Source organism: Balaenoptera musculus, chromosome 15 (genome assembly GCF_009873245.2).
Source record: "Balaenoptera musculus isolate JJ_BM4_2016_0621 chromosome 15, mBalMus1.pri.v3, whole genome shotgun sequence".
Classification (NCBI taxonomy): domain Eukaryota; kingdom Metazoa; phylum Chordata; class Mammalia; order Artiodactyla; family Balaenopteridae; genus Balaenoptera; species Balaenoptera musculus.
In genome coordinates, this window is record NC_045799.1 from 3,343,253 (window position 1) to 3,368,654 (window position 25,402).

A 25,402-nucleotide genomic window follows, 5' to 3' on the forward strand; every position below is an offset into this window, starting at 1 on the left:
TTATAAAAAGGGAAGGCTTGAATAAATGATCTTCAGGCTTTCCTCCAGAAACTTCTTTGGACAGATTCAAATGAGTAATTTCATAAGCAGTGAGGAACTTGAAGAAACAACATTTATTGCCTTTGGTATAAGCAGCAATGCTTATTTATGTGTGTTAAGATTTTTAAACTGTAAACATATAAAATAGATTGTAAGATTCAGAAAGTATATGCTTTCTTTTGTAGGTGTTTGTTTTGTCCACCTGTTTTAAAATTAAGTCAAAATGCCAGTAAGACCAGATCTCCAGGTATGTAGTCCTAGACCAAAAGGAAGTCTTTTATTTTAATTCCTAAAATCACTTTCTGTTTATTTATAGGTATTAAATGCTATCGTTTTAGGAAAGACAAAGCTTACTTGTTTTTATGAAATGGTCAAGAGTCAAATAATTGAAATAAAAATGTTATCCTTTTATTTTTTCAATAGATTTGTTTCCAAAAGCTTTATTAAGAATATAAAGTACTAAAGATGATTTATATCTATCTCTTACATAGAAATGAATCATACACTGGCTGTATACTTTTATATCAAGGCTTAAAACTGTGAGATACTTGCATTTAAGAGAGTCATATTAATATATGAAAATTCCTTATTAATGGTGGTGTACTTTAATAGCAGGGATGGCAGATTTTGTAAAGCTTATAAATATAGAATATAATAAATAATAAATTATATGTGTATGTAATGCTTAAGTTATATTGGTTGGTATAGTTTCTAAAAAAGTGCTTTTACCTGTCTTTATGCAATTTTTTTTTTTTTTTAACTATTTAAACTTCATGAAGAAATTGATAGCTATGTTAGGGTTTTATCCATGGTATTAAGTATTAGTTACTATAAAGTTGATTTTTATTTCCTTCATTAACAGGTTTTTGTTGAGTTTAGCATAATGATGACTTTCCAATAAGAAATATGAAGTGGAAAATTAGTAAAATATATTTTTCCTGTATAGAGCTTATTATTATCAAAAAACTTAATCTCTAATTCTGTTACTCTGAATTTAATAGTGGACAGTTTTTTTAAATAAATGAATTGATATTATATAAGCTCTTGAGAATTTTCAAATGTGAAAACAATTCTTAAATTACTTGATTTCATAAGGTGACTAATTTGGGTTTTGATTCAATATATTTGCCATTTTGTATATTTCAGCAGTTGGAAAAATGCATTGATGATGCTTTAAGAAAAAATGATTTCAAACCTTTGAAAACACTTTTACAAATTGATATTTGTGAAGATGTGAAGATTAAATGCAGCAAACAGTTTTTCCACAAGTTGGATAACCTTATGTGCAGGGTAAATATTCATTTTTGTTGAATGAGTGTTACAGTTATTAGATACCACTCTACTTTTTAGGAAGAGATACTCCGTTGGAAGGAATGAATAAAAAGGCTTTGGCAAGCTCACTTATAACTATCTAAATAAATGCTTGTTTCACCACTTGCTTTTTGTGTGTGTTTGTTTGAGGAGTCCCAAATAACATGTTGGACTGTTGTTTTCTAAATAATATATACAAAAAAATCTGTGTTTACATAGTGTTTACCATTATTAACTGTTATCTAAATGGGAAAAACAGCTTACCTGTTTGAAGTTTAAACAACTTGATCTATTTTTTAAAAGCCTATCAGCATATTCTTCATGTTGTGTGGACAGTGCTTGGTGCTTGCAAAAAATAAAACAAACAAAAACAAATAAAAATCATTGAAGACCTTGTACTTGATTTGTCATGTATAAAGTATTTTTATACGTGAGAAAAAAGTGATTATTGACAATCTCCACAGAATCTGACGTTTGTTACGAACTAGAAGAGTGAGTAAAAATTTCTTGTATCCCTTAGTTAAATGCATAGAGCTTTTTAGAATGGAAGATAACTGATTCATTGCATCATAATTCTAAAGTTTCTTGAGTTTATACATGTCTGCAATTTTGTACTGAGTTTGTCATTCACTGGCTGAGTGCCTGTAAGCAGGTTGCCTTTTTTAAACCACACTTTTGTCCTTTGCAATATGGAGATTATGATTATGATAATGACTAACACAGGATTTGTGAGGATTATAACGCTCCTAGCACAATGCCAATTCCATTCTATTTTGTATTTACAGATGTTTAAATGTATAATTTGCATTTCAGGAGCTGAATAAAAAGGATATCCAAACTGTTTCAACCATTTTGGTTTCTTTTGGAAGATGTGGCAAAAATATCAGTATATTGGGGCGAGCTGGACTTCTAACTATGATAAAACAAGGACTAGTCCAAAAGATGAGTATAGAATATGTAACATATTTCTTTGAGGGAAATATGATTAAAGGTGTGTTTTCTAATTAAATGGTTCAAACTGTTGGAAAATAAATTTGGGAAGTGTATATAAAACTTTGAGATAAAATATTTTTATAACCTGTGGTATATGTTAGAAAAATAAAGATCACAAGGGAACTGTATACAGGGTCCTTGATAATTGTGTGAATTTAAGATCACAAGACTCCCTAAGGCCTTTACTTGCTTTATTTTCTCTTTAGCTCATCTTAATCACTATCTAACTTAATTTACTTTTCTTTTTATATCATTTATTATTATCTATTTCCCATTTTAGAATGTAGGATATTGATTTTTGTCTGTTTTGTTCATTGTTGTATACCCAGCACCAAGAACAGTGCCTAAGACATAGTGTGTATTCAAATGTCTGAGTTAATAAAAATAAAATAATACCAAAACATTTCAAATAGTAAAAATGCCACAATAATCTAATGTGTAATGATAATTTATTTTTTATCTATGAATATGAATGTACATGAACTAAGAATTTGAAGGGGGGGAAGTAAAGATTTTCTACTTGGAATTGGATTAACTTCATCCATTCCCATCTAAAAAATGGGAACATATAGTGAGCTACTAAAAAGCAAAAACAATGACAGTGTTTAAGAGCATAAACTTATTTTGATACAATACTGGAATTTTTATTTTTAATGTTTCTTTATTCTTAGGTTTACTGTTTGTATGAGTACATTCTTAAAATTATTAAAATTGAATTCAAAGTAACTAATGTATATACATTTCTTTTTCTACATGGTCGCCTGGTTTGAAAAATCCAAGGAGATTATTCTGAGTCAAGGAAATTCAAAAGATGAAGCTGTTATAAATATGATAGAAGACTTATTTGATCTTTTGATGGTAACAATCATATTGATTCACTGATGTTATAAAGCATGTGTTTATTTAAAAACAATTTGTGTTCTATATGCCCTGAGACTAAAAGTCACTAACAGGTTGGTTAGTGCATTTATCCTGATTAATTAGTTAATACATAAAAGTTAAATAATTATTTGGTGAGTTCATATGTAACCTGTTATTTTAATACTGTTTGTAATGGTTTATAATATAAGATAGTAAGTTTTAAATTAAATATTATTCACTTTCAGGTCATACATGACATCGATGATGAAGGTATAATAAACATTTTATTTCTACTGGAACAGTAATTTGCTGTTAGAGTTTTGGTATAATCTTGCAATTCTTGTAGTATTGTCCTAATATTAGGAATTCATTACCTAATTCAGGGATCGACAAATTTTTTCTGTAAAGGGTCAGATAGTAAATATTTTAGGCTTTGTGGGCCAAGAAAAAAATTGATGGTATTATGTAGGTACTTATTTAACAAGAAAGAAAACAAATTTCCACAAATGTTGTATTGATGCAACTCAAAATATAATAATAATTGAGTACAGTGTTTTTGTAATACAGGTCTACTAATGAGAATAGCACTCTTTTTTGAGAAGATGACGTTTCTCTTAATTAAGGTTCAGAGTTAGTGTTTGCTGTTATAAAAATTAATTGCAAATATTCATTTGTTCATGCTTATCTGTAGTGAAATTTTGTGTATATTACATTAGAAAACGTCTTTTCATGCAGATAATGCCAAATACTGATACCAGTTCATGAGCATGATTTTTAATTGAGCATATTCATCACTTGGAAAGCATTTATAGAATTATATTAGACTTTTTTCTTAATATTTGCTTTTTAGAATGCCATTGCATTGCAGATTAATCACTTTCGGTTGAAGGTTAGGTGGAAGCTCCTCAGTTGCAGAGTTAAAATGAATTTTGAAATAGGGAAATTTCCTTTGCACCTACATCAACGTCCAGAAACGCTGCTGGATCTGTAGTTGGAGCTTGGAAAAAATATATCCCCTATAAATTTGTTGTTGGAAATGGAGATGTCATTTCTTGTCTCAGCTTTTGACAGCCTAGGAGATGTATAAAGCAGCTGGACATTACTTGTGATTCAGATGACCTTTGTTTCATTGAAATAACTTTATTGAAGTATAAGTTTCTCATATATGCACTAATATTGCCTTGGACTTTGGTGTTGAATTCATTAAGAAACCCATCAACTCTGCAGCCCAAGCTAATTACCAAAGCCATTCATTTAGTGGTGGCTAATGATGGCTAAGTTCGTAAGAATGAATGAAATTCACCTGAGACTACCAGTTCAGTAAATCATGATAGATTCACATATTTCCACAGAGTACCTGCTGATGAATACAGCCATACAAAAAGGGACAGTGAGTTGGATTTAGTTTGTGGGCCATAGTTTGTCCTTGATCTAATGAAACAAAATTTTCAGAGTACACAGAGAGTATAGAACATGTTACAACTCATCATTTCACTTGTGCTTGGCAGTGCCTTATGTCAAACAATAAACTCAAGTTATTTTATCTCTGTGTTGGTTGAGGAAGAATTACCTAGGATTGGTAATTGGGGCCGGTGAATTGTTTATAAATAAAGGAACAGCTAATTGCTGCCAAAGCGTTTAAAAATATCAATTGCTATTTATTTCAGTAGTAGTTAATGCTACCTTTTCATTGGTTTCTTTGCAATTAACATAACAATCTAGTCTAAATTCTTAAGTTTTTAAGGGAGAAAACAGTCCTAAAGCACCAGTGATTATGAAGTGATCCAACTGGTTTTTTTTTAAGTAAATCACTTTATCTTTTCAAGTAATTCAGTGATTTTTTTTTTCTTTTAATGTAGTCACTTTGTAAAGTGCATTTTCTGTTGCAGCGTTGCCATTAGTTAAAATTATTTTAGAACTCTGCATCATGAATTAACATGTAGCAAATTCCTCTTAATATACTTAGTATTAATAAAGCCTTGTCTTTTGAGAGAAAAGGGTCAAATTTTAGAAATAGGTCAAGATATTTAGATCTTCATGAAGTCTGGAGGTGTTAATGGCCGTTATGGAATTTTGGAGGTATGACTATAAATTACTGAGGCCAGTTTTCATAAAAACCTCAAATTAGACGTTTCCAGTTTTGGACTGTATTTATTTATCCAAAAAAGTAATAAATACTGCTTTAAGTGCCTCAAAGGGGAAGCTGGATCTGGGGTTATTCCTTTGCCAGAGTTAAAATCAGTCACATCTGTTTGAATGGTGTTTTTCGAAGTTACATAGCTAGTTAATGGCAGAACCAGGACTGAATTTCATGCTTCCTGGTGCCCAGGCCAGTCCTTGGGCCTTCTTCTGAACTGAATTAGTATGTCCGATTTCTATTAACACATATAAGATTGTCATTTAAAAGAGTTTAAAATACACATTTGTCAATAATTTACTTTTATTCAGGTAAAAGGCAAGTAGTGGAAAGTTTCATACCTCGAATTTGTGCCCTGGTTATTGACTCAAGAGTGAATATTTGTATTCAGCAGGAGGTAAAGTCATTTTTTAGATTTTCTTTGAAAACTTAAAGAGAAGGTGAAGACAATTTGGTAGCAATTTATCAAATTGAATAATTATTTTATCTTGGCACTAAATTATCATGTAGTGTATCTCTGTTGTCTTAATTCATTGTCTGACATGATGAAATATATTGGGTTGGCCAAAAAGTTCCTTCGGTTTTTAAGTTTAAAAAAAGACACATTTTACATTTTCACCAAGAACTTTATTGAACAACATATTCACCGTTTTGTTCCACTACCTTCTGCCATTTTTCAGGCAACTTGATAATTCCATCTTCCCAAAACTTTACCTTTTTGAGCAAAGAACTGTTCTAAGTACCTTTTACAGTCTTCCAGGGAATTGACATTTTTTTCCATTAAGAGAATTTTGTAAAGACTGAAATAAATGGAAATCCGAAGATGCTATGTCTGATGAATATGGCGGATGAATCAGAACTTCCCAGCCAAGCTGTAAGAGTTTTTGCCTGGTCATCAAAGAAACATGCGGTCTTGTGTTATCCTGATGGAAGATTATGCGTTTTCTGTTGACTAATTCTGGGCGCTTTTGGTCGAGTGCCGCTTTCAGTTGGTCTAATTGGGAGCAGTACTTGTTGGAATTAATCATTTCGTTTTCCGGAAGAAGCTCATAATAGAGGACTCCCTTCCAATCCCACCATATATGCAACATCACCTTCTTTGGATGAAGACCGGCCTTTGGTGTGGTTGGTGGTGGTTCATTTCTCTTTCCCCAGTGTCTCTTCCGTTCCATATTATTTTACAGTATCCACTTTCCATCGCCCGTCACAATTTGTTTTAAAAACGGAACGTTTTCGTTATGTTTCAGTAGAGAATTGCATGTGGAAATACGGTCAAGAAGGTTTTCTTTGCTTAACTTATGTGGAACACAAACATCAAAGCGATTAACATAACCAAGCTGGTGCAAATGAGTTTCAACGCTTGATTTGTATATTTTGAGTATGTCAGCTATCTCCCGCGTGGTACAACGTTGATTGTTCTCAGTTAATGTCTTGATTTGATCGCTGTCAACTTCAACTTGTCTACCCGACCGTGGAGCATCATCCAGGGAGAAATCTCCAGCATGAAACTTAGCAAACCACTTTTGACATGTTTCATCAGTCACAACACCTTCTCCATACACTGCACAAATCTTTTTTTGCGTTTCAGTTGCATGTTTACCTTTCTTGAAATAATAAAGCATAATATGCCAAAAATGTTGCTTTTTTCTTCCATCTTCAATATTAAAATGACTACACAAAAATTCACCAATTTTGGTAAGTTCTTTTTAAATGCACACTGATATGACAGCTGTCACAGTACAGTCTAACAAAATTGTTTCGAATGAAGTTAAAGACTCCTAAGCGCTACTAGAGCCATCTTATGGAAAAAAAAGCCAAACACAACTTTTGGCCAACCCAATATTACCTAAATATGTATTGAAAATTCATAAGCATGTGGGTTTATGTATACATATATAGCTCATATGAAAATAAACTATACCATCTAGATATTAGTAGTTCCTAAGTAAATGCTAAAAATAACCTGTATTAGTATATATATATATATATGTGTGTACATGTGTATAGTCATAAGAACAAATATGAATAGGGTAATATTTTTTGCTTCTTTAGTTCTTAGAGTAATAATAAACATATGTCATACTGCAAAGAGTATAACTGCTTTGAGTACAGGAATCATGGTATATTCTATTTTTGATATCCTGTGTTTTATGTTTTCCTGTATTCACTATTTTATACTTTATACTCTTTCCTCCACCCTTCTTTCCCTGCATAAAATGCTGTGATTAAGAAAAAATAGGCTTCTAAGTTTATGTACCTATAATATATCTCTAAGTACTTAATGTTTCACTGAATATATAAAGTTAATGGATTATGTATTTTTCTTTTCTAGACTCTAAAAATAATGAATGCTATGCTGGACAAAATGCCTCAAGATGCCAGGAAAATACTCTCTAACCAAGAAATGTTAATTCTCATGTAATAATTTGTACTATATTTCTTTAATTAGTGGTTCAAGTCAAGAATTTAAAGGATGTTTTATAAGGCAAATAAGGCAACCATGAGTTGCATTAATAATTAAAACTGATAAACTCTTGTAGGTTTCTAGTATAATTTATATATACGTTTTCTGCCAAAGTCTGTGATACTAATCAATTGTAAATTTTGGTGAAGTTTTTTCCCCCAAACATACGAGCTTTCTAGTTAATTGATACTTGTCTAGTATATAACCTGTTGTTTTGATTCACAGGAGTAGTATGGGAGAAAGGATTTTAGATGCTGGAGGTAAGTCTTTTTTTCAAAATGTTCATATTTGAAATTACTCCAAATTTATTAATAGACTGTAATATCTAAGGCATATCTAAGTAGTCAAAATAATATTAACATTATAATGTAGTGAAATTATGCGAAGGAATTATAAACTGTGTATAATCAAGCAATTTTTAATTACCTTAATAAGTAATTAAAGGATAAATACCTGTGGGACTAAAAAAATAAGTATGATAACAGGAGTTGTCAAATATAATTTGTGCCTAATGGTAGGTTTTTGAATAATAATTTTCACGTAGATTTGGATTCCTTTTGTGAAGAAATTTGTTAAATGTATTTTATGAAATTAAGAGGTTTAATATTCTTGGGATTGATACATTTGTTTGTAAACAATGTTTTTATTAAAAGAGCTCAAATTTTCTTTCCTAAGTTTCATATGAGAAAATTTTGATGTAGTGATTTACATATAGAGCAAACCACTGGTTTAAAGTACTTTAAAATAACTGTAAATATCATGATATGCAAAAGGAAAACAAAGATTACCTGTGATTTATAGACTTCTGTATGAGTTATTTTGTAATTCACAGCTCTAATAATGGAATGGAAGAATCTTTGAACATTTAGGAGTTTCTTTTAAATATCCTTAAAAATTTTTTTTTACTCCTTTCTTCTCTTAGTAAACTTATTTTGTTATTTGGGCTATATTCATGTCTGTAATGATGAGATGTTTCTAATCTATATGAAGAAAATGGCAAAAGATGAGTAAATTACACTACGTTCCTTATTACTCTTGCTTGTTCTAACAACTTATGGAATGTATTGACTTTTATAAACTTTAATTTTCATAATTTCAAATAATACATTAATTTTTTTTTTTTTAAAGATTATGACTTACAAGTGGCTATCATAGAAGCTTTATGTAGAATGACCACAGAAAAACAAAGGCAAGAACTGGCATGTCAGTGGTTTTCAATGGATTTTATTGCTAATGCATTTAAAGGAATTAAAGACTCTGAATTTGAAACAGTAAGTAGTGTAAAAATAACAAATTAACAAGTTTTTTTAAAATTACTATGTTTTTTAAAAAGCTCTCTCTTTTTTAAAAATTAGGATTGCAGGATATTTCTCAACCTTGTAAATGGCATGCTTGGAGACAAAAGAAGGTAAACAATGCAAAATACAACCATTTAATGATAAAGAAATAGAGCTCAAGAAAGAGCACCCAATGGTAGGCTGAAATAATCCTCCACTGGTCTTATTTTGCTTTGTACTTTTTAGAGGAAGGAATACATTTTTATTTAATTAATATTAATTAATAACTTTGTCTAAAATTGATTTACTGTATTTCAGAATTGCATATATATTATAAATTTGGTGTTTAAGGAACAATAAAAATCTAGGTATAAATATTACTTGAGCTACCTCCTTCATACACATACTGGAATAAAAATATATAGCAAACATAAATCATCTTCTTTTATAATTAGCATATTGTAAGGATGTTCTTTCTGCAGTTATTTAATCTCAAGAATGGTCATGGAAGGCTAGGTAATACAAATTTTTATCACTTTTGACAATGACAGAAGAGGCATTTTTGTAGTGCAGTGCCTGGCACCTTATAGGTGCTCAGGACACATTGGATTGAATGAGTTCACATTTAGTTTACCTGCTAAGGAAATGAAAGATAGGGTGAGGGTTGTGCGCAGGGAGTCACACTATTTGGATTTGAATAACAGGTCCCCCTCTTCTGTTCTAATGTTGGACAAGTTATTTAACCTTACTCGCCTCAGTTTCCTTAGCTGTAAAATAAGAATACTAATAATATCTACCTCATATGTTTGTTGTGAAGATTAAATGAGACGGTTATACACTTAGTACTTATAGTAGTATCTGACCAAGAAAGTATTCAGTGAGTTCAGCCATTTTTATTAGCAGTTTTATTCACTTCTACTCTTCTTTTCCCATATAATCTTATGGGAACTTCCACTGTATCAATATCACTAGTATAAGCTAAATTAGGAATCTCTGTTCATAGTCGATAACATGAAAAGTAATTTGGTTCAGTCACTTTAGTCAAAATGGTAGGTTGAGTAGTACCCTCAAAGTAATATGCTGAGGCCCGTGAGCCACAACTACTGAGCCTGCGCGTCTGTAGCCTGTGCTCCGCAACGGGAGAGGCCGCGACAGTGAGAGGCCCGCGCACCGCGATGAAGAGTGGCCCCCGCTCGCCGCAACTGGAGAAAGCCCTTGCACAGAAACTAAGACCCAACACATCCAAAAATAAATAAATAAATAAATTTATAAAAAAAAGTAATATGCTGTCTTTCAGAAACAGATTTCCCCTGAACTCTCACTTTAAAGAGTAATAAAAAAGGAAATATGATTTTATTTAAATTGTTGTCACTACTGCCTGATTTCCTTTTGATCCTAGGTGTGATTTGTATGGCAAGTCAAAATTATGCTGTGAAGGCTTATTAATTTTTTCTTTAATTCAGACTACTTTTTATTTCAGGGTCTTTACATTTCCTTGTTTATCAGCATTTCTTGATAACTATGAGGTAAATTTTAAATTTAGTATGTGTTGTTTTAGTTATTAGATGACTTTTGGTGCAAAGGTCAAGTGAATTATAGGTTACAAATTGACAAGAACATTAATGTTAGTCATAATTAGATCACAAATACAGCTGGTCTGGTATTCTGGATCTAAGTGACATTTTATGAAATGGCACATTTGTAGCCAAGGATAAATGACATATAAAGGTTGTACTTCAAATTTTCTTATGTTTCCTTAATCAAGCCCATTATTGTTTATCATTCATGAATATATTCAAACATGAAAATATTTTCAACCTTTATTTTGTACTTGGAATATTTGTGATTTTTTGGAGCTAGCTAATTTCTATGTAAAATATTAAGCAGCATTTCTTTTGATTGTTTCTAAATTGATTTAAATGCTGTACTTGCCTGCTCTTTATCTTCCCATACCTTCCAGCTCTACTCTTTTCTTTTTTAAAAAAACTCAACCATGAATATAACATCATAATTTTCTGTTGTCTCTTTTAAAAGCATAGTATATTCTAGTTTTATATGTTTATTTTATTAGTTGAAAATACCATCAGATGAAAAACTTGAGGGATTTTGGATAGATTTTAATCTTGGGAGCCAGACTGTATCATTCTACGTTGCTGGAGACAATGATGTAAGCTTTAGATTCCTCTGTACCATTTTATATGTGTGTGTGTGTGTGTGTGTGTGTGTGTGTGTGTGTGTGTGTGTGTGTGTGTGTGTATAATGTTGTAATTCAACTTAAGAATATGGATTTCTTTGATATTTATTTTCTCGCTATTTTAATAGATTTCAATGTTAGCTCTAGTAGTTTTGATGAGCATGGTAACCTATCAAGTTAATTAGAAATGAAAATTATTTCTGATGTCTTATTGCAAGAGAAAAATGCTAAAATTTAACACGAGTGTTTAAATATGAGCTTTTCAGAAATTAATTACATGTTAATGATTAAAATTTAACATTCACATGAACAAAGTGAATTGAATCTAGAAAAGACAGAAGTTACTACAGTACAGAAGCACTCAGTTAAAAATAACATTAGCAGATGAATGACAAATGGTCTTAACCTTATTCTTTCATAGAATCTTCTGTTTGAAAATAGTGAGGGATTAATTCTTTTTTTGTTTGTTTGTTTACATCTTTATTGGAGTATAATTGCTTTACAATGGTGTGTTAGTTTCTGCTGTATAACAAAGTGGATCAGCTATACGTATACATGTATCCCCATATCCCCTCCCTCTTGCGTCTCCCACCCCTCTAGTTGGACACAAAGCACTGAGCTGATCTCCCTGTGCTTTGCAGTTGCTTCCTGCTAGCTAGTTATTTTACATTTGGTTGTGAGGGATTGATTCTTATGGTGGTACTTAGAAGTGAATTTTAGTTCTTTTCTTTCTGTGCTATATTGTAGCTATGTTTAAACTTTCCAACCAGGTGGTATGTTTTCTACTAACCTCTTTTTAACCTGAGGAAAATTCTTGAGGCCTTGTTTCCAAATAGCCACCACTTAATATTTTCTACATTTGCATACTTCTAGCTCAAACTGTATGGCCAAGATCTGAGTAAGAGTTGATATGCGTTTACTAATCTGACTGCGGCTGCTGATAATACAATGAGGCTTTAGTCTTTTTAGTCTCTCTCTTGTAAAATCCTGCCTTTTGTTCCAGGTAAACTCTTTATAGACGAACATTAACCAAATGCCTCTTAGGATTTCCATGTACCTTTATTTCTTTTTAGAGTACCTTTTTAGAATGCTTAATTAAAATTGAGTTCCAAAAACTAGCACTACTTCTCAGGGGTACTGATGGTTTTCATTAGTGTATTTATTCTTGCAGCGTTTTTAGGTGTATTTTTAACTGGATTTTCTTCAGGAAGTGGACTTTCATTTTGGGAAAAGAGGATAGAATAGGACTGATGTGGTTCCTGACTTCATTCACTTGGTCTAATGGATGATTCAGACAAGAAAATAAGTAATTTTAGTATTATACTTGATAGGGATAGTATAAAATGCATTTGTAATAAATGCCTCCTATGTTCCTGTCACTGATATAGAGATGCTGGGGGAGAGTTCTTCCCACAGAGATATTTAGACTCCTCTCCCCTCTGGATTTCTATAGCAGTAGTGCATTCTCCCTGTCTTCAGGCTTACTCTTCTCAAAGCCATTCTTCCATATTGTGGCTGCTTAAAACCCTCCCTTTGTCGCTTTAACATGGTGTTTGAGGGCCTTTATGACCTGGCCCCTGGCTATTTCTCTGATAATCAGACTGTTCTCTGTGCTTACTGTGTTCTAGCCACATTCATTTTTTTTTTTCTTTTCCTCTAGATCACGCTCTTTTCAAGTCTTTCTACTTGCTGGTTCTAATGCTTAGGAACCTCCAGATCTTTGCGTCTTAGTTCCTTCCCAGTTAGATTTCAGCACAAATGTCACCTCCTTGTAGAGGTATTCTCTGGTAACTCAGTCTGAAGTAGCCACCCAGCCACATTATATCACATTGGCCTCTTTTTTTCTTTTATAGTAGTTATTGCTACTTAAAATCCTTTTGTTTATCTGTTGTTTTTTCTGTTTTTCCCCCCGTAGAACATAAGATTTATTAAACCAGGGACATGTCTTTTCTCATTTATGGCTATTCAAGGGCTCGTATTTATTTTAAGAATGAATATATAGAATACTCAAAGAACTGAAAGATACATAGTATGGTTAGTGCATAGAGTTCAAAGGATATTGAAAAGAAATAAGGCAGGCAGTATAGAGCCAAAGAAGGATTATAAGTAGGAGGCAACATCAGTTCAGTGAATATTTGATAAGAACTTACTGTGTGCCAGATATATGCTAGACACTGAGCATCACATTCACGTAAAAGATTCTCCTGGTGGGGATGATCTCGGAGAGGCAGCAGTGAGTGGTGGCGTGAAGCGAGATCTTAATTCCCTGCCCAGGAATTGAACCTGGGTAGCCTGGATGAAAACCAGGAATCCTAGCCACCAGACCCCCTGGCTATTGCCCCCAGTGAAAAATGCATTTCTTACAGAGGCAAAACTGTAAAAAAAAACCAGGTACAAAGTTTATTATTTAGAGATATAGCACAACAACTAGTGGGAGAGCACACAGAGAAACAGTTTGTTTAGTTAAGATGGAAGCAAGGCACAATTACACACTGGGAGAGCAAGGGTGTGGGCCTCCTCCCTAATGAGCACAGTAAAGAGGTGGTTAAGTCATTTATATAGGGCAGTTCTTCCAGGTCTTTGTTTACCTTTGGCCAATTATCTGGTTTCTCAACACCTGACCTGCCCTAGGACCCTCCCCGACAGTGCATGGGCAACTTTTTTCCAACATGGATTTCAGTCTAGAGGCCTAGGGGATGGCCTTAGCATCACCTATGATGGGGTAGTGCCCCCTCCTTTTTGAACCCCAAGGAGCCTTTCTGTGCATGTGCAATGTTTCCCTTGCACCAAGGATGGGAAATGCATGATGTCTTGATCTTTTAACAGGGTTTAGCCCCTCTCTGTCCCTGCCGTAAAGGTGTCCAATGTCCAGTTATCTACCCTGTTCCTGTTGTTGTTTCTTATATTGAAGTGCAGATCTCGAAATATAGACTGGAGTCCGGTCATAAATATGTAGTCGGGAGCCGGTTTGTCTCTTGCCTCAGGAAATGTAAACATGGGGGTTGGGGGTTGTAATGAATGTCCGGCCTGGAGCCCATCTTCTTCTCACCCCAGGAATTTGGAACAGGAGGCCAGTTGTAAATGTCTAGCTTGGGGCCCACCTATCTCCTGCCTCAGGGAGAACAGATTAAAAAGGGACAAGACCAGAGGCAGTTAGGAGACTTGCAGTAATCCAGGTGAGAGAAATCACGGTGGCACAGTTTTGGAAAGTGACAGTGGGGATGGATGGAAATGGATGGATTCCAGAAAAACTTGAGGAGGTAGAATTGAGCAGACTTGGTAGTTTGTTTGTAGTAAAAAGAGGAAGGATTAATAAAACTTGGGTAACTGGATGGATGAAGATGCTGTCTCAGGAGGATCAGTTTTGTAGGGGAAGATGATGAGCTCAACTTTGGATGTTTTGATTTGGAGGTGTTTGTGGGGTATTCAGCTGAAGATATCTTGTAGGCAGTTGGATATATTGGTCTGAAGTTGAGGTGAGAGAGCTGAGCTGTAAGTGGAGATTTAGAAGCTCTCTGTATATAGATGATAAATAAAACCATGGGATTTAATGAGTGTCTACATGACAGAACTGTGAAAAAAAAACTTATACAGGATAGGTAGAAGAGACTCTAGCCTGAAGGATACTTGACGAATCAGCCAAAAAAGAACAAAAGGGTATCATGTTATAGAAGACAAAGGAAGGGTGTTTTATGAGCGGAAATGATGAACACTGTCAAAACACATGTTAAATAAATAAAAACTGGTGATCCATGAAAGAGCAATTTCACTTAAGTGATGAGGATTTAGGCATTCCTGGAAAGTTGAAATATTTGTAGAGGAAGTAAAGACAAGGGAAAGAGAACAGTAGAAGCTAAAGTGAGATGTGGATTCAAGGGAGGGGTTTTTTTTTAGGTACTTTAAGGATAAGAGTTTTAAAGTTGATGGCTGGGGTGACAGAGAGATTAAATAAAAAACTGAGGTCAAGAGGAGGAGAGTGTAATAGAGGGAGAGTAGGGGGTGAAGATGAAACAAGTGGGTATAATATATCGGTAACTGTTGAAGCTGGGTACGGGCATATTTTGGATTCAATATACTATGATTTCTATTTTTTATAATCTGTTTGAAAATTTTTATAATGTAGACATTTTTTCAAAAGGAAAGCTTTGAACCAGGTGCCTCCATGTATGAGGAAGAGTCACTTTAAAGTTAGTAGATGATAACCGGTAGGTATGTGTGGCAGCTGGCATGTGCCACCAAGGGGCAAGGTTTTTACACACAGAGAAATGTGAAGCTGCTCAAAGTGTTGGGGAGAGAGGAGGAGACCAGCCCTTTCCTGCCGACCCTGAGGTTTTGAGGTCTGGGAGAATTAGCACCTTAACTGGAGAAGGCTATAATTATAATAGTAGTGGTGCCCTCAGAGTACAGACTGGTTTCAATTAAGGCAAATAAGGGAGGGAGTTAGTGAAGCGATCGAGGATTTAGCAGAATTTCTATACAATGAGTGGTCCTTAAATAGCAAAAGAATTGGATCTATTTTCATCATAAGATTACTGAAGGTTTTAGGATCCCATCTTTTAGGAATGGTTCTAATTTTTACCATGACTTTTTTGTGTGAATTCATATTATTTTATTCACTTATACAAATTTTCACTGAAAATACTTGGAAGGGGAAAACATTTTAGGTTATTATTCACATGCATTCAGTGTTTGAATCTAAGGACAATCAATTAATGAGTGGGAATTGGGGGATGAATATGATCACACAACATTTCAAAGGAAGAAATGACAGGATTTGGTAATATTTTTTAAAAGGGTATACTCTAATAAATAGGAATGGCTAGTCATTCTTTGCTTTTGGTTAAGAATAGGAAACCATAAAAGTAGTCAGTACTGTCATTTACTTTTAAGAATGAACAAATAGATTAAATGTGACAAGTATAATATATTATCTAGTCAATTGATGGAGCAAGAAATGTGTTATATCAACCCGTTACTTAGTGATACTTAGTAAAAAAAAAATAATAACCTTTATTGTTTGTATAACTTAAAATGGTGTTTAAAGGAGCTTTAAAGCAAGAATGAATTATTATTTATGATCAAAACCTGTTTTTAAATTTAAGAATCATCAGTGGGAAGCAGTCACTGTGCCTGAGGAAGAAGTACAAATATACAGCATTGAAGGTATTAAACTTGTTTTCTATAACTATCTTCTTGATTCTGTTGGAGTAGAAGTTGCACACTCTATGGAAAAACACAATAGACTGATGAAAGCAGATCAACATTTTCATATGTTCACATTCATAAATTTGATAGTTCAATATCATCAAATTCCCTGACCCCACATTTCCCCCAATATCTTGTATTTATTTCCTTCTCTATCTAGTCTAAAACCCATGATCAGTCACTTTCTTGTCAATACGTGCTGGACAAAAATCATACACCTTGGCAGACTGGCACCACTCCAAATTCAGATATCAAGACATATTTTAGTTATCTCAGTGGGCATGTAGTGGTATCTCATGATAGCTTTTATTTGCATTTTCCTAATAACCAGTGATGTTGAGCACTTTTTCATGTGCTTAATGGCCACTCATATATCTTCTTCGTGAAGTGTCTGTTTAAATATTTTGTCCATTTTTTTTTTTTTACTGGACTGTCTTTTTTATTATTAAGTTTTTGAGTTCTTATGTATCCTGGATACGAATCCTTCGACAAATATATGTTCTGTGAGTATTTTCTCCCTATCTGTATCTTATTCATTTTCTCAGTGGTGTCTTTAATGAGCAGAAGTTTTTAAATTTGAAGTCCACATGATCAGTTTTTTTTTTTTTTCATGGTTATTGCTTTGTGTGACCTAAGAAATTTTGCCTACTACCAAGTCACAAAGAGGTTCTCCTGTTTTTCTATAAAAACTTCATGGTTTTAGCTTTTATGTTGAGGATTATGATCCATCTCAAATTAATACTTGATTATGGTGTGATATAGGAGTTAGGTTCATTTTTTCATATGGGTATACAGTTATTTCAGGACTATTTGATGAAAAGGTTTTCCTTTCCCCACTGGACTTCATTGGTTCCCTTGTTGAAAATCAAATGACTGGTAGAAGTGCAGGTCTTGATGCTGTAGTCCATTCTATTGATCTGTTCCCTATGCCAGTACCACATTGTTTTAATTACTGTAGATTTATAGTGAGTCTTAAAGTGAGATAGTGTTAGTCTTCTAACACTGTGGGTTTGGTTTTTTTTTTCAAGACTGTTTTGGAAATTCTAGACCTTTTGAATTTCCATGTAAATTTTAAAATTGGCTTATCAATTGCTACAAAAAGCCTGCTAGAATTACGACTGGGATTGTAGTTTGATATCTGGAGAAATAACATTGTAACAATAGTTACACTTCTTTGTGATGTATTATTCTTTTATATATTATTGGAATTGATTTGCAAAATTTAGTTAGGAATTTGGTATTTCATGTTCTAGAAGGTCTGGTTTTCTTTTCCTGTAATGTCTGTTTTTTTGTTTTTTTTGTTTTTAAGTTTCAGAATCAGGGCATTGTTAGCTTCATAGGCTGAACTGGCAAGTATTCTATAGTCTTCAGTTTTCTCTAAGAGTATGTGTAGAATTGGTATTGTTTCTTCCTTAAGTACTTGGTAGTATTTACCAGTGAAGCAATCTGGGCTTGCACTTTTACTTTTCTTTGCTGAAGGCTCTTAACTACAAATTCAATTAATTTAATAGAGGGTTTTTCAGGTTATCTATTTTTTCCCTTGAGTAAACTTTGGTAATTTGTGTCTTTCAAGTAATCATGTTGTCAAATTTATTGGCATAAAGTGGTTTATAATGGTCCCATTTTATCTTTTTACTGTCTGTAGATTCTGTAGTGATGGTCCCCCTGTTGCTGCTGATACTGCTAAGTTGTATCTTTTTTTCCTAATCAGTCTGATGAGAGTTATATCAATTTTATTGATATTCTCTAAGAACCAGCCTTTAGTTTCATCGATTTTTCTCATTTTTGTGTTTTGATTTTCAATTTAATTGATCTGTGCTCTTATATATGTTCTTTTCTTCTGCTTACTTTAGTTGTAATTTGCTTTCCTGTTTCTCGCGTCTCAGGGTGAGGCTGAAGTCATTGACCTGAGACCATTTTTTCTCTTCTAATTTAGCTGTTTAGTGCTTTAAATTCTTCCCCTAAGTACTTCCTTAGCAGCATCCTACAAATTGCCCTGTGCTGTATTTCCATTTTCAGTAATTTATTCTTTTTAAATTTCTCTTTTGGTTTCTTCCTTGACCCATAGGTTTATTTAAAAGTGTTTTATTTAGTTTCTACATACTTGAGATTTCAGGGATATTTTCCTGCTACTGATTTCTAACTTAATTTCATTGTTATGAGAGAGTATACTTTGTATGATTTTTGAGAATCCTTTTCAGTATATTGACACTTATTTTATGACCCAGAATATGGTCTGTCTTGGTGAATGGTGTGAGTGCGCTTGAAGGAATGTGTATTCTGCTGTTGTTGGGTGGAGGGTTGGGTTGATAGTGTTGTCATATATCCTCCCTCATTGTCTGCCTCCTTGTTCTATCACTTATTGAGGGAGCGGTATTGAAGTCACCACTAGAGCTGTGGGTTTTTTTCTATGCAGTTCTGTTATTTTTTCGCTTCAGATATTTTGAATTTCTGTTATTAGTTTTATAAACATTTAGTGGTATTATCTTCATAAATTTATCATTATGAAATGACTCTTTTTCCTGTGGTAATATTCTTTGCTCTGCAGTCTACTTTATATAATATTAGTATACTCTCTCCAAGTTTCTGTTGGTTAATTATAGCATGGCATAGCTTTTCTTTATTTTTAAGTCATTTGTGTCTGTGTATTTAAAGTGGGTTTCTTATAGGCATCATATACTGATACTGGGCATCATATCAGAGACTGTCAGTGTAATTTGATAGTCTCTGCCTTTTGTGGTTTTTAATGTGACTATTGATTTGCTTTAAATTCATCATCTAGCTTTTGTTTTTTCTAAGTGCCATCCCATCTGCCTTGTTTCTTTTCCTCTTTTTCTTCTTTGGTGTTAATTCATTTTCAGTGGTTTCATTGTATTTCTTTTGTTGGCTTTATATTCACCTTTTTAGTGGCTGATTTACGGTTTATTTTATACATATTTAACTTAATAGTGTGTGTGTTGAAGTAATATTATACCCCTTTATGAATACTATAAGAACCTTGTAGTAGTAAACTTCCATTTTTGCTTTCCTGGCCTTTGTGCCATTGCTGCCCATAATGCTAAAAATTTTTTTGCTTCTGAATGTGTCAAAGACCTCATATTATGGTATAATGATATTCTTCTTTATGCAGCCAATTAGTTTTTAAAGAGATTTAAAAAGTGGATTAAAAAGTATTTTATATTTACCCACATATTTACCATTTCCAGTGTTCAGCTTTCATTTGTATAGACCCAGATTTCCATTTGGTATTATTTTCCTTCTGCCTAGGTGACTTCTCTAATATTTCTTGACCTGCAAATATGCTGGTGATGAGTTCTTTCAGGTTTTTTATGTCAGAAAGTCTTTATTTTGTTTTTGTTTTGCAAAGTATTTTTGATACATATAGAATTCTAGACTGCCTGTTGTCTTCCTTTCAGTGTACTTGAAAGAGGTTACTCTACTCTCTCTTGGCTTGCATTGTTTCTGATGAGAAGTCTGTCACTCTTATGTTTGCTCCTTTTTGTTTAAAGTCTTTTTTTCCCCTGGCTGATTTTAAGTTTTTCTATTTATTAGTAGTTTTAAACATTTGATTATAGTGCTTTAGTGTAATTTTCTTCATATTGTTCGTTCTTGAGGTTCATTGAGCTTCCTTGCTTCTAAAGTTTTTATCCACTGTTCTTCAAATATTTTTTTCTGCTCCTTCTTTTTTCTCCTCCTCTCTGGAGGCTCTGATTACATATATACTAAGCTATATGAAGTTCTCCCATAGCTCACTGATTCTCTGGATTCTCTACCCAAACTCCAGGCTTTTATTTCCACTCTCTTTTTTCATTTCGGTAGTTTTTTATTGCTGTGTTTTGTTGCTAGTTAATATTTTCTTCTGCAGTGTGTAACCTGCTTCTGTTCTATCCTGTGTAATGTTTATCAGGCATTATATTTTTCATCTCTGGAAGTTTGATTTGGGTCTTTTTAAAAGATAAATGTTAAATTTTAGAATAGTTTTAGATTACAGAAAACTTGCCAGAATAGTGTAGAAAGTTTCCATATACACCCTCACGCAGTTTCTCTTATTTTTTTTATTGTGGTAAAAATCACATAATATTTACCATCTTAACCATTTTTTAGTGTATATAGTTCAGTAGTGTTAAGTACATTCATATTATTGTGAAACAGATCTTCAGAACTTTCGTCATCTTGAGAAATTGAAACTCCATACTCATTGAACAGTTCCCCTTTTTCCCCTCCACCCAGCCCCTGGTAACCACCATTCTACTTTTTGTTTCTATGAAATTGACTATTTTAAGTGGAATCATGCAGCATATGTCTTTTTGTGACTGGCTTATTTCACTTAACATAACGTCCTCTCCTGTAGCTTTAACATCATACATTTTTATGGTACATTTGTCACTGCATCTTAAAAAAGTCTACGTGGATCCTATGTCTTCCTCTATCTCATTCTTTTTCCATTCATAGCCAATTTTGAGAGAATAGTTTTTACTAAATCTTTCCCTTTCTTGCTCTTCATTTCTGTTCTTTTCTACATTCTGTTTAACATCCCACTCCATCAAAATTTCCACTGAAATTTCAGATGTCAAGGTAATAATTAACTCTTTCATTATCAATATCAGTATACACACTTCAGTCCTTATACTGACCCTTGGTGGCACACCCCAGACGCCACAGGGATAGTGTCTTCTGTGCTCAGGACTTTTCCAGACCTCACACTGTCTCTCTTCATCTGGCTGTTCATTTGTATCTTTTAATATCCTTTGTAATAAAGTGGTGATGTAGTCTACCTATGTGGAGCAGGCAAGATCTGAATTTTTTACATGACTGGCACTCATGGAAGTTAAAAAAAAGTGTGGACTCTGGAGATCAAGCAATAGTTCTAGTGAAAAAGAGCATCTACAGTTGCAGACTGAAGGAATGGGGAAGCAGCAGCACAATAGGGTGAGGTTAGACCCTTTTATGTTCAATTTATAGGAGTATATAAAATAAAGGCTCCATGGACAGTTTTTAAGTGTTTTTTTGAATGGTTTTGCAGGAGAAAACATATTATTATATTCATTTAAGAATAGTATACTGGAATCCTACAGAAATATCTATATAACATAAGATCCAAATATGTTGATATCTATAAATACTTGGATTTTATAGGAAGCAACAAAATAGGAAGTTTTCTGGTATCTCAGTAATATTGCTAACTAAAAAGCAAGCCACGATATAGTCTAGGCAGTCAAAGCAAATATCAGAAATTTCAACAAAGTCAGTAATAAAATATAACAAATATCAACAAATTCTTATGTAGATAGTCATGACATATGTGGAGAATGCTTTGTAGAAAAAGGTACAAAGCATTCAGCAAAATAATAAATTGGAAGTAATTCTAATACCATGTTCATGCAAGCAGTGAAGCAAATACTGCATTTACTCTAAGTTCACAGCAAGCTGCAGAAAAAAATTCAAATGCGTATCAGAGGGATATAACAATAAACAAAAATATTCGTAAAGATTATAAGTGTTCTAATCTTCATCATCAAAATCTGAAACATTATCATTTTCAACGTCACCTGATCTTTCATCTCTAAAGCCTGAAAACTTTTACTGTTGAGACTTGTGACTGTTTTTTCTTTAAAAAAAAAAAAAACTACCAGCATTTTGGATTAGAAACTGCGTTACCACTATCTTCAGGCAACTAATACTTCTTAGTACCATCAAAGGACATCACGGAGGAAGTTTCATGACCATATAGCTGTAAAAGCAAATAAGACATTTTCTGTTTGGGCAAGCCTCATAAGGATCAGAGAGTTGTATAGCCGATAGGGACATTTGTCCTTTAGGGTAGCATGGAGTGGCCAGCGGAGCTTTTCCTGATGCAGACGCAAAGCTTTGTCCTTGGCGTGGTCCTTCTCCCTCAGGATGTTTTCCTCTTGCCCAAAAGCAAACACTGGGGGCAGGTGTGGAGACTTCTCAGTCAGCAGCAGGAGCACCACCAGAGGTAGGACAGGACCATAGTGGCCTTCGGTCCGTAATACAGGCACATTAATTGGGTGCCAGGTAATTTTCTGTAACTTTTTGGAGGAAGGGAGGTGAATACTTCATATAAACTGGCACTTAACAGTATTTTCTTTTCACTGGATTGGTGAATTTATTGAGGATTAGCACTGTATCCTTCTTCCTTCACAATATCCTGGTACTCAAGTTTTTATCAAACGTTCATTGTCAACACGTTTGTAACTGTGGATTTAATAGAAATGTCTGAATAGATGCTTATGCCTAGGAATAGTTAGTTATGGAATTAAAGTTATTTTCTTTTTTGCCTGTTTTAAATTAAGAAAATAGTTTTCTCAGATGTGTCCAAAGAATATTTATTAAGAACCTGTTAGTGTCCAGAATGTACTCAGGGCTTTAGTTCATTAATTATTGTATTACCTTGTAATTTATAGATCAGGAAACTGAGACTTTGAAAAATAAACTGAATTGTTGATTTGTTTATGTAAGTAGTTAGTACCAGAATTGATTAATTTAAATACTGTTAAATCCTAAAAGTTAATTTTATTTCAGTTCATTTTAATTGGTATGCTGCATGCTTTTCTTATTTATAGTATACCTATAGAGTGGTATCATAGGAATGAATGTAAACTAATCAGTGTGATTCATTTGCGTACAGTGAGAGAATCGAAGAAGCTACTGACTATAACTCTGAAAAATAAAGTAAAAGTTAGTGAAAGAGAAGGGAAGGAATTGCTTTTGTATTTTGATGCATCGTTAGAAATCACTAACGTGACACAAAAAATTTTTGGTGCAAATAAGTATAGGGTAAGTCAAACTCTTTTTAATAAACATTTACTTTCATAATTCTGGAAACTTTCAGTTACTTGGGACTATAAGTTTCATTGATTTTTTTTCCCTACAATTCTTTATAAAATAACATGTAGATTTATAGTCCTTTAAATTTGTATTGTGGAATGGCCATCAGATTGTTAGCCATACCCTTTCAGATACCGATTAGAAAGAATCTCAGATGACAGAATTAGCAGCAGCTACTCAAAACATTTAATGAATTTCTGCGAGGTGTTTAGAAAGTGAAATGAGACAAAGGCTTGTTTTCAAGATATTAAACATTGTGAGAATTACAGAATGTGCCTCAGAAGAAGTGGCATATAGAAAATGAAGTATAGATGTTGAAGAAAGAATGCACATTAAGAGTCAGATATGAAGGAAAGGCTATGGAGGTGGGCCTTGAAATGGCCTTTGAAGTTAATGAATGAAATTTAGATAAGATGCTTTCCAGGACTGGAAGACGATATAAGTCGGATATTGTTTAACTGGGAATCAAGGTGGGAATTCATGTTATGTTTAGGGAGATGTTCAGTTGACAAGCTTGGATGGTCCATGTCTTAGTTTGTTCAGGCTACTGTAACAAAAATACCATAGACTGGGTGGCCTAAACAACAAACATTTTTTTCTCATAGTTCTGGAGGCTGTGAGTCAGATCAGGGCGCCAGCAGACTCAGTGTCTGGTGAGGGGCCGTTTCCTGGTTCATCGATGGCCATCTTTTCATGGTGTCCTTACATGGTGGAAGGGGTGAGGGATTTCTCTGGGGTCTGTTTTATAAGAACACTAATTCCATTCATAAGGGCTCTGCCCTTATGACCTTAGCAACCCCCAAAGGCCTCCACTCCTAATACTCCTTGGCGACTACGTTTCAACATATGCATTGCGGGGGAAAAATTCAGTCTGTAGCGTGCAAAAGATTTATGGTGAAGAATGGCAGATAATATGCTTGTGAGGAACCCTTACCAAAATAGCAGGCTAAGACCGTGGTTAGTGGGGAGTCATTGAATTATTCTGAAAAGAGTATTTATATGTATAAATAATAATGATTTAAGATAATTTGGCAATTTTGGAAGGAAACAGGTATAGGAAATAATTGCATTAAAATGGAAAGAACTGGGAGAAAATGACATCCCTTTGAATTAATTTTACTTTAGGAATTTACCAGAAAACAAGGCATTTCAGTTGCCAAAACATCTGTGCATATTCTTTTTGATGCAAGTGGATCACAGGTATGTGTCTAACTCACTTGATTTTTACCACTGGGCTAAGTTTAACCCTAAATAATAATAGCACAGTAATAAAATTCATCTTGGAGGGTGAATATCTAAAAAAATAAATTGTCTCAACATAGTGCCCCAATAAGATGTATATACTTTTTAAACATATTAATAATCATTTATTTCAGTACAGAAGGTAGATTGTTATTAATACCAGTTTTGGTAACTTTAAATAAAAATCAGAAGTACATGTTCTTCCACTAACGCCAAAGCCTGTTTTATGTCTATTAACGTTTGAAAAAGGACTAAAAATTATAACAGTACATAGATATAAGACAAAAAGAATTGACCTTTATGAGTGTAAGATGAATGAGCGCTTTACGAAGACATCCAGTGATTTTTGAGAACTGCCTATGGTTTGCAGTTTTAAACACGTTTTCCTTATTCTCCAACAGATTCTAGTCCCAGAAAGTCAAATCTCACCAGCCGAAGAAGAACTTGTTAGTTTGAAAGAAAAAGCTAACCCCCAAGAGGAATTTGCTAAACCTCCAAAATATATCAAAAACAGTAATCAAGGGGACAGAAAAAATAGTCAGCCTGAGGTATATATGGCATCAAAATAGTCATTTATAAAATAACATCGGTCAAATCATTGCTATATATAATTATAGAAAAAAGCATCTAGAATTCATATGTTTATCAGTCACATTTCAGAGTATTTCCCCTGCCTTTTACAAATGCAAACAAAAGTTAGTGTTTCAAAAAAAAAAAAAGTTAGTGTTTCAGTAGATTGTGTTTATATGTAAGGTTTAGGGATTTAGGACAAGGTATACCATACACTTGTAAGTTTCAAATTAGAGCTATATAGGAAAGTAACTACCACT

At 33.4% G+C, this 25,402-nt stretch overlaps 1 protein-coding gene across 1 annotated transcript in view; it reads left to right on the forward strand.

Moving 5' to 3' along the window:
- The first annotated feature begins 262 nt into the window (after positions 1-262).
- Positions 263-25,402, forward strand: part of SYCP2 (synaptonemal complex protein 2) — a 55,620-nt gene continuing 30,480 nt past the window's right edge. The window contains exons 1-16 of the mRNA XM_036825166.1: positions 263-286; positions 1,186-1,329; positions 2,164-2,292; positions 3,097-3,201; positions 3,450-3,474; positions 5,653-5,738; positions 7,674-7,759; positions 8,031-8,065; positions 8,934-9,076; positions 9,161-9,213; positions 10,563-10,608; positions 11,154-11,249; positions 16,379-16,439; positions 23,131-23,279; positions 24,456-24,530; positions 24,974-25,120. Coding sequence (XP_036681061.1) covers positions 263-286; positions 1,186-1,329; positions 2,164-2,292; positions 3,097-3,201; positions 3,450-3,474; positions 5,653-5,738; positions 7,674-7,759; positions 8,031-8,065; positions 8,934-9,076; positions 9,161-9,213; positions 10,563-10,608; positions 11,154-11,249; positions 16,379-16,439; positions 23,131-23,279; positions 24,456-24,530; positions 24,974-25,120 — 1,404 coding nt within the window. The remainder of the gene's footprint in view (positions 287-1,185; positions 1,330-2,163; positions 2,293-3,096; positions 3,202-3,449; positions 3,475-5,652; positions 5,739-7,673; positions 7,760-8,030; positions 8,066-8,933; positions 9,077-9,160; positions 9,214-10,562; positions 10,609-11,153; positions 11,250-16,378; positions 16,440-23,130; positions 23,280-24,455; positions 24,531-24,973; positions 25,121-25,402) is intronic.